This window comes from Epinephelus fuscoguttatus, linkage group LG9 (assembly GCF_011397635.1).
Source record: "Epinephelus fuscoguttatus linkage group LG9, E.fuscoguttatus.final_Chr_v1".
In the NCBI taxonomy this organism is placed as follows: domain Eukaryota; kingdom Metazoa; phylum Chordata; class Actinopteri; order Perciformes; family Serranidae; genus Epinephelus; species Epinephelus fuscoguttatus.
The window spans coordinates 43110671-43120263 of NC_064760.1; the positions used below are offsets into that span (position 1 = coordinate 43110671).

Genomic DNA, 9593 nt, shown 5'->3' on the forward strand with positions numbered 1-9593 from the left:
CTGTAGGCATTTAAGCTCTGTGCCGGAGACAGTTCCTAGAGTGCACTGGCTACACACACAGCGACAAGGCTAACTGTTAGCATAACACATTTAACATTACCTAACAAGTATTATTATTATTAATGATTAACGAGTTTAACAACGAGGGGCGGCACGGTGGTGTGGTGGTTAGCAGTGTCTCCTCACAGCAGGAGGGTTCCTGGTTCGATTCTGGGTGTGGGAGCCCTTCTGTGCGGAGTTTGCATGTTCTCCCCGTGTCAGTGTGGGTTCTCTCCGGGCACTCCGGCTTCCTCCCACAGTCCAAAGACATGCAGATTGGGGACTAGGTTAATTAGTAACTCTAAATTGTCCGTAGGTGTGAATGTGAGTGTGAATGGTTGTTTGTCTCTATGTGTCAGCCCTGCGATAGTCTGGCGACCTGTCCAGGGTGTACCCCGCCTCTCGCCCGATGTCAGCTGGGATAGGCTCCAGCCCCCCCCGTGACCCTCAAGAGGATAAGCGGTTAGAAGATGGATGGAGTTTAACAACAGTGTTGTGCCATTCTGGTGTTAGTGCAAGTTTGTTGGAACTGTTAAACAATTCGGTGTTGGATGTTAGCCACTGCTTATGTTGGCTCATACTTATGGGGCAGCAACGTATGTCAGGAGCAGAGCAGCTCCGAGTCCAGAGACGTGAGCAACAGAAAGTTTGCTGCTGCTATGAGTGTGTTGGTCAATCTGTGTGTGTGTGTGTGTGTGTGTGTGTGTGTGTGTGTGTGTGTGTGTGTGTGTGTGTGTATACAGTGTGAATTGTCATGTCACCATTGTCAGCAGCGGTAACGCTCCCTCCTACAGCCTACACAGGGACACTGAGGAACCAAACACTCCAAACCCAAATGTATCAGCATCAATCTTAAAAGCGGAGTGGAGATCAGAGACTCTATAGAAGGACAGAGTGCCAGCGGGCCAGTCCACATACACAGCTATTCTGTTGGAGCCAGAGGAGTGTGCAGTGCGAATGACTGTCCTCTTGTCATTGTGCCAGGCCAAGTAACCATTATCAGAGCACTGCAGACTCCAAGACTGATCATTCCTTCCCAGCCTGCTATCAGAAACTCGTCCTCTCCTTTTGATTTCTCTATAAGTCACTGCAATTTCAACTCCTCCTTCCAACTCCACCTCCCAGTAGCAGTGAGCAGTCACATCCTGTCTACACACAACCCGCTCCCAGCTGTCAAATCTCTCTGGGTGATCAGGATACAGTTGCTCTCTGCACCATTCCACCTTCCTGTTGTTGTCAGATAGCAGGAGGTCACCATTGGCTGTGTTTGGGTCCAGTGTGAAATCACAGGCATCTGAAGAGGAGAACAGAGTCAGAAAAGAGAAAAGAGAAAAGAGTCAGTACAGTAGACATTTTGGTAACACTTTACTTAAAGGTCAGGTCTATAATGCATTATGAGCACATTTATAAGACATTATAACACATTTATAAGGCTTTATAAATGTTGTTACAAATGTTAATAATCATGTATGACAACTTATAACAAGATTTATAAAGTATTATAAGCGGTTACATAATGCATTATAAATTCAGCGTTCGTAATGCTTTATACTTCCATGCCAAAGTGACGACAGTGTTTGAAAGAAGAATCTGAAGTACTGGGTTACATAGCACATTATAACTATCATAACTTTAGCCAGTTATAAAGACTCAAAGAACTGCTCTGACATATAATAAATGCTTAATTTCTGAAACGGAATAATGCCAGTACTTCAGATTCATCTTTATATATACATATATATATGTACACATTTTTACCCGTTACACAACTTTTTGCGGGTCACCCGTTGGTGACCTGTGAATACTCGGTACAGGACTCTGCTGCAGGGTATTCTGAGCAACAAGGACAGTGACGGTCAATCTTTTCTAATAGATCCTTAGTGCTATTCATGACTTGTAATCCATTTCAACTGCGATGAAGAGGTCTCATCAGCAGTATGTCTCGCATTCTGTCAGACCAGACTGTAAAGTGGCCACACAACTGGGGGAGAGGGTCCCTGTAGGGACTGGAAAGTCAGGCATAGGCTTCGGAAATGTTAGCATCCAACCTAGGGTTTCTACTTAGAAAGAGGCAGGAAGCAGGATAAAATGCTCAACATCCAGTATCCAGTTCACTGAGATTAAGCGCTATCAGTAGGAGTGCAGGATTGGGCCATCCCTGTACTATCCTCTCCTGGTGTCCTTAAGCAGTCTTTTTAAATCAAAGCCCCTTTCCCACGGGACAAAAACCCCACTAACCCCTATGAACATCTGGCTTTTTTATTTCATGGGAAAGGTTACAATTCCCTGGTCAATTGACTCTGTTGTAGTCACGGGTATTAATCAGCTCCAGCAGTGATTGGCTTTGATCAGCAGTGATGGAAATATGACATGACAATGCAATGACGCTCTGCCGCAAAATACCGTCTGTCTCTGTCCAAGCAGCACTCAAAAATCCATCCAAATTTAGTTTGCATAGTGTTATAGAGAGACCGAGTAATAGATTAATACACAGTTTTTAAGAGTACGACTGACACACTTACATTTTCGCAGTCCAGGTTTCAACCTCTGCATTCCAGAGTAATCCACACTTAAAGAAGAAACAAAATCATAAATGTCAACCAAAATTCTTTCACTCACTCCTACAAAGAAAATTTAAATTATATACCAGGGCCGTAATCAGCTATTTAACATTGGGTGGGCAATGTTTGACTTCTGGGACCCAAACTCTAGTGAGGTCTTAACAGCAGCAACTCCATGCTGACAGTAGCAACAGTGTTAATCAGAGAATGGGCACTACACGTCTGTGACAATGCCATTCCGATATCAGTGGTAACCGCCATATGAGTGCCATACAAATTGGACATGATGAGCTAGCCAATGGGATAAACACATTCACAAACATACATGTGTGGCTGGACTGGCTTACTACAACAATCAGGCTGTTCACATAAACTGTTGTACATTTTCCTACGAAAAGTAATGCACCCAAATTTGTACATATCCCATGTATTTTGAAAGGCTGTGACCAATATGACCAATGCACTGACAGTAGTAAACAAGAAAGCAGTACCGAACAATCTTGTAAGGAGGCAGATTGGGGTACTGGATGGGTCACAAAAACACAGACTTTCCTCCAGAAGGACACGCTAGTTTGGAACCGTGTGAACTTTGAGTCATTTTAAGGTGCATCCTCACCATGTTTTTTTTCCTAAACCTAACTGCAGTAACTTTACGTTAATTATGTTATTGTATATTAAGAACATAATGTAATTCGTGGGGTGCTAATTCGTAGTATATCATACGAACTGTTCTGTCTGCATTTTCGTTTTTTGTTTGATAGGCCTATCATATGAACCATTCTATGAGGTTCGACAACAAACCAGAGGGTGACTTCACTCTCTGGTCAGCACACGATTATTTCACTCATGCTGTTCGCACATATCTTGCATATGTTTTTCTATGGAAAACACTGCATGCAAATTTGTACATATCCCACATATTCTGAAAGGCTGCAATCATGTATTTCGAAAGGCTGCGATCACATGACCAATGCACACAAAAAAATGGACCTTCACCTGGGACTTTCCCCTGGGGTCGTGCGTTCAGATCAATGTGGACTTTGAATGAAGTGTGAGTTATTTTAAGGTACATCCTCACCATATTTCTTTTTCTAAACCTAACCAAAGTAATTATGCCAAAACTAAGCTCTGTAACTTTATATTAATTACGTAACTGTACGTTAAGGATGTTGCATCATTCTTGGGGTGCAAATTTGTAGAATATCATATGAACTGTTGTGCATGCATTTTTCACAGGATATCATACAAACTGTTCCATGTGAATATGTTGAGTCCACTATAGCTTTATATAGCAAATAGTGGTTTGCTGCTATGTTAATGCTCTCATGGTCACATACAGCACATTTAATTAATGTCACATAAAAGGTTAGACTGTTATGATCATAGACTTAAAATGATAAATGTTTAAAGTACTTTTGAGGCTGTCTTCATTGACATTGAGACCTGAACAAATCCCCAAAGTGGTTGATTTTTTAAATTGTAGATAGAGACAATATATTGTCAGTAAAAACAGTCTATTTCTGTACTGTGTTCTGTCATGCTATCCAAGAGGGTGTCTGCTCTCACTTACTCTGTGTCTTCAACCTCCATCACTCCCTGAATCATCTGGAGCAAAAATGAGATTGCCAGTGACTTTGTGTCTATTGTTAAGGTGTCCAAAAAGATAATGTCACACCGCGGTGAGGTTTGTCTTGTCTTGGGATTTTGGTCTTGTCATTTCCTATTTTATTTTGAAGGCCTTACTCTCCTCTCGTTTCAGAGCACTTGCCCTTCCTCATGTGTCATCTGTGTGTTTACCCTGATTACCAATTGTCTCCACCTGTTCCCCATTACCTCCGTGTGTTTAAATAGTCTGTGTCTCCCTTGTCTTGTGCCAGAGTGTCTTCGTCTGATCACCTGGGCTCATCTCCAAGCCTTGTTCCACAGCCACAGTGTTGCCTCATGTAAGCCATCGTTCCTCTCAACGAGTGATTCTTGTTTGTAACTTTTATAGCTTAGCTTCTTGCCTTAGCTCAGGATTATTTTTCATAGCTGTTTGTTTTCCTCCTTTGGAGCGACTTTTGATTTTGTTATTCATAGCTTAACTTAGGTCTTCCTTTTTAGGAGAAAGTTTATTTTGAGTTAAATCTGATTTTCCTCCTTTGGAGCGATGTTGATTTTGTTGTTAATGTCCATAGTTTACCTTAGATCCTCCGTTTTTTAGGAGTGAGCTTATTTTGAGTCTTGTCTGGTTTTCCTCCTGTCGGAGCGTTTTTTTTGTTAAAATCTTCACATAGCCTTTTGTTTGCCTCCTCTGGAGTGACTTTTAACTTGTTATTTTTCTTAGCTGCTGGTATTTCCTCCATTTGGAGCGTTTTTTGTTACCTTCTTTTTTTAGGTAAATTTCATAGTCACTGTTTATTTTGTCACTCGTTTTAGAGAACGTTGGTTTTGAAAATAAAGACAATTTAAACCAAGTCATCTCTGCGTCTGAGTCCTGCCTGGAGTCCTGGTCTGACAGATAAATTATAGACTTTTGCTCCATTGTATTCTATCACAGTTTCCAAAAAACACACAATTGACTTACCCCCTCCAAGTCACCTATACCTAACCTTTCTCCAGTGTCCTTCACTCTCACATGAACATTAATATGTTCTCATGTGCTCAAGGTTCACTGTTGTGCTGGAAACTAATATCGTCTGGTACCAAATTTTATGCACATTTAAGGAACATGAAAGTTATGGAAATTATACAGTACAGTATCAAGGGGGGCAATTTAAACACCAAGGAGACTCAACTTCTCAGCTTGTAGCCCTGAGACAAAGATTCAGCCCAATGCTTTCGGCAAATCATGACGAAGCAGGAAACAGGCAAACAGAAACCATGAACACGGAAGCAGAGCACTTGGTTGGGGACAGAAGGCTGAGTGGTTTACTGGGGAGCAGGCTAAGCAGGAGTCAGAGGCAGGCGAGGTAAGCAAGGAGGAAGCAGTCCAGGAGTAAATGCTGGAAAGTCTTCAATGGGAATGGCAAAGAATAATGTGGCAACGAGAGTCTGTGCAGCTGGAGTATATATCGTGACAGAGTTCAATGAGGCATAGGTGAATGGAGTTGCCTTGATGAGGTTTGCATGGTGGACTGACAGAAGTGAGAAATGTGTGGGCAGGTGACTGGGTGGAAGGTAGGTGTGGTGAAGAGGCAGGGTGAGTGGAAATGTACCGGATGAGCTTAAATGAATGACATGGATGGCAGACCAGGAGGAGACAAATGTTGGTCTTGGTCAAACCAAACACTGACTGATTCTTTGGGGTGTGACTAAAAAAAATGCATTTCGTTAGCTCTAGTCATATACAGCTGAAGTTCGACAAAATTATTCAGAGAATATGTGTGTCCATGAATTTTCACATATACTCTAAAGATAATCTGTTGAACATCTACAGAATAAAGCAAACCAATTGAGTTGCTGAATCTCAACTAATAAACTGCTTAGATCTTCCAAATACTAAATATCTGTGGGTAGAGTATCCAAATAAAGTGTTACCATAGTTTCTTGTACGGATGTAAGATGATTTCATAGGAATAATCATTATTATTATTATTATTAAATATTATCTGTGTTAAGTTAATTTAATGATGTGTGGTATGTTTTTTAGTATGTTTGTTTTTGTATGTTGATGACTGGAAACTACATCATCATTCTTCAAGTTGAAGATGTCCTTTGATTTTAACAGGCTGTCACAATGGAAAGTGGAGAGCTGCTGTTGAACATTTTTTTGGATTGGGAGATAATGAGCTCAAACACTTCCACTGGCACCTGCAGCAGGCTGACAACCAGGAGCGCCTTTTCATCCCAAAATGTCAACGGGAGAAGGCAGACAGGCTGGACACGGTAAATCTAATGATGCAAACCTTCAGCACATCTACTCGGTAGGTGACCGTAAAGATTCTGAGGAAGATCAAAAGGAATGATCTGGTACTACGGTTATCAAACAACAGTTCGGGACCTCTCCAGTGTAGTGTTTCTATCGCCACAATAGACCTGTGGCGATCCCTCCCCCTCCTTATGGGTCTCCATATTTTAGTAATATGTGCAGTATGTAAGAAATCAAAATTTAAGTTGTGAATTGGTAACTACAGCAATTCCTTAATTTTATCTGCTATCTCGTGCCATGCAGAAATAGTGCCAGCTTGGGCACGATGTCACCCTCGCCACTGAAAGCTCCATATTGATGATATCAATATATGTGTTTATCCACTGAGTTTTTGTGACCGTATGTGGAGGTCTCCAGCGTAAAGCTAGCATCTTTTTGGCAGCAGTGATACCATGTTAAAAGAATGCATCTGTTGATACAGTCTGTTAGTTCCAATGAGGCAATGTCATTCAAGAGTAGCAAGGTGGGAGAGCATGGCACAGTTAAACCCAGAATATCTGACAGAGTAGCACAAACCTCACCCCCATTTTTTTTTTTTACATCTTTGCATTCCCAGTACATACTCACAACCTGTGAGTTCTTCTGTGCACAATGGAAATAAACCAAGGGCTTTTGTGTTATTCTTTTTGCAGTGTTTCTTTGAAAACTGTAACTGTACTCTTAATCAGAATTTGCAAATAAAAACCTCCAGCTCCATCCATCCATTTGTTTGCTATTTCAGTGCAGTCTTGCATGCAGACTGCACTGTTCCATTTCTGCAAAACAAAACTAAAACGAATAGTATATAATAATTAGGTGTATTCGTTTTAGTTTGTTTTTTTAATCATAATAGGGGGTATTTTTCAGGGTCAAAAATGTAAGAAGTTCATAATCTGTATTACAATAAAAACACAATTCAGTAATGTAATCCCAATCTCAATAAAAAATGGATGTGTTAATATGCCTCCTCATGTTGACACACATTTGACTAAACTGACCAATTAAAACATACTATGTTTGAGTACACACATAATTTCAGTTAGTTGTTAATTTATTGGTATGCATTCATGTTTTAATGTCATTACTTGAGTCTCATATCGTAAAATGGAGGTTAACTTAATGTTCACCAGATTTAGACATGAGCTAAACTATGCTATTTGTGTAGATTAAATATGTGTTGTGATATTTTAGGTGGATAATCAAAGATCATGTTCCTGTTCCTGTTCATAAGTTCCACTTATGCCCTCCCAAATGGCGACCTCTGTGGGTCAAGCTCATCAACAGAAAAGACCTCCCCAAGATCACTGATCACACCAGAATCTGCAGCAATCATTTTGTACTGGGCAAACCAATTGGAATACAGCCCCATCCATCCCTGTACATGAGGGGCTATTCAGACAAGGATAGCCAGGAGGATGAAGCTTCCAGTCAGTCCCCAGGACCCAGTGAGGAAGCCACCAGTCAAACTCCAGTCAGCCCAGTGTCAGGTGACCACAGCTACGGTGATCATCATGACACTGTACCAAGTGTTGGGTTTGAGTATGCTTCACAGCCATTAACATCCCAGTCACCATACAAATCATCACCATACAAATCATCATCATACAGCACCTCTGACCTGCGGGAGCAGTACAATTATTGTTTTAAGCCAGCAAGTGCCTGCACATGTTCCTGTGTTTGTGAAAAGTGCCAGATGAAATCAAAGCATGTTGTGCAGGAGAGAGATGGAATCTTATTTGACAGAGACATTCAGGAAGAACTGCTGCATGAGAGAGATGACTTTGAGAGAATGTTATCACATGAGAAACAGTCATTCCCAGTACTTTATGATATTTCTGCCATCAAGCATTCAGATGAATTGATGCGTCTGCACACAGGCATAGAAAACTACGCCATCTTCCAGTGGATGTTTAATGAGGTGCGGTCAAAACTGCCCTCAATACATTATTTCAAAGGTGTGCAGTCTCAAAAAGTAAAGAGGTACCAGATTGTTGCAGAAAAAAAGCCAGGGCCGCAGAGAAAATTGTCCCATGAGAATGAACTTTTGTTAACTTTGATGAAATTGAAGCTCAAGTTGTCTCTCAAGTTTCTTGCCTATCTTTTTAAAATCTGCACCAGTGTTGTATCTCAGATTATTTCTACATGGCTGGCCCCTTCTCTATTGGCCTACACAAGAGCAGATACACCCTTACTACCCTGAGTGCTTCAAAAAGTACAAGTATGTGCGTGCCATCATAGACTGCACTGAGATACCCATACAGAGGCCTTCACTGGCAAAAGCCAATAGCCAGATATACTCACAATACAAGGGAAGACCTACTGCTAAGGTTTTGGTGGCATGTACACCAGCAGGAACGGTGTCTTTTGTATCAAAATCTGCAGGGGGATGCATGAGTGACAAGGAAATTGTCAAGAGGTCAGGTATCATTGACATGGTAGAAAGGGGTGATATCCTGCTTGCAGACAGAGGGTTCAACATCCAAGAGCTACTTCTAGACAAAGGATTGAGCCTTGTAATCCCTCCATTCTTGAAATCCAAAAAGCAATTTTCAGATGCTGACGACAGGAGAACCAAACAAGTTGCTAATGCTCGAATACACATTGAACGTGTTATTGGCAGGATTAAGGATTTTGACATCATGAAATCTGAACTCCCATTAGACATGTTTGATATTTTTGATGACATTGTTGTTGTTGTGGCAGCACTTATTAACTTACAGCCACCCATAAGAGAGAGATATTGGACTCGAGTACAAATTTGACCAAGCAACCTTGTACCTTGAACTTGTAGTTGGGTAATATTTCCCTAAGAGTATCTATACTTTTACACAATTACTGGACTGAGTACTTAATCCGCCACTGTCAATACTGTAACAAAACAAAACAGGAATATTGTATAGCCACCCTTTTAGTGTCTTGTCTTTGTACATGCAATGTATTTGTAAAGAAAAACTAAAAACCCTACTTGCAGACTGCAGTATTCTTAATGAACATTTATTATATAAAAGTGAAATGTATTGTAAACAAACAATGCAAGAAAATGGGTTCACAAAAGTGCCGTAAAGCATTGTGCATTTTTGGTTAACAAAACAATTTATGCATTT

At 40.9% G+C, this 9593-nt stretch overlaps 1 protein-coding gene across 1 annotated transcript; it reads left to right on the top strand.

Annotated features, from left to right (window-relative positions):
* The first annotated feature begins 4527 nt into the window (after positions 1-4527).
* LOC125894701 (uncharacterized) lies at positions 4528-9341 on the top strand. Its single transcript, XM_049586281.1, has 3 exons — positions 4528-4543; positions 6310-6505; positions 7681-9341. Exons 2-3 carry the CDS (start codon positions 6477-6479, stop codon positions 8687-8689), a joined length of 1038 nt encoding a protein of 345 aa, XP_049442238.1. The 5' UTR covers positions 4528-4543; positions 6310-6476; the 3' UTR covers positions 8690-9341.
* Positions 9342-9593: the final 252 nt, after the last annotated feature.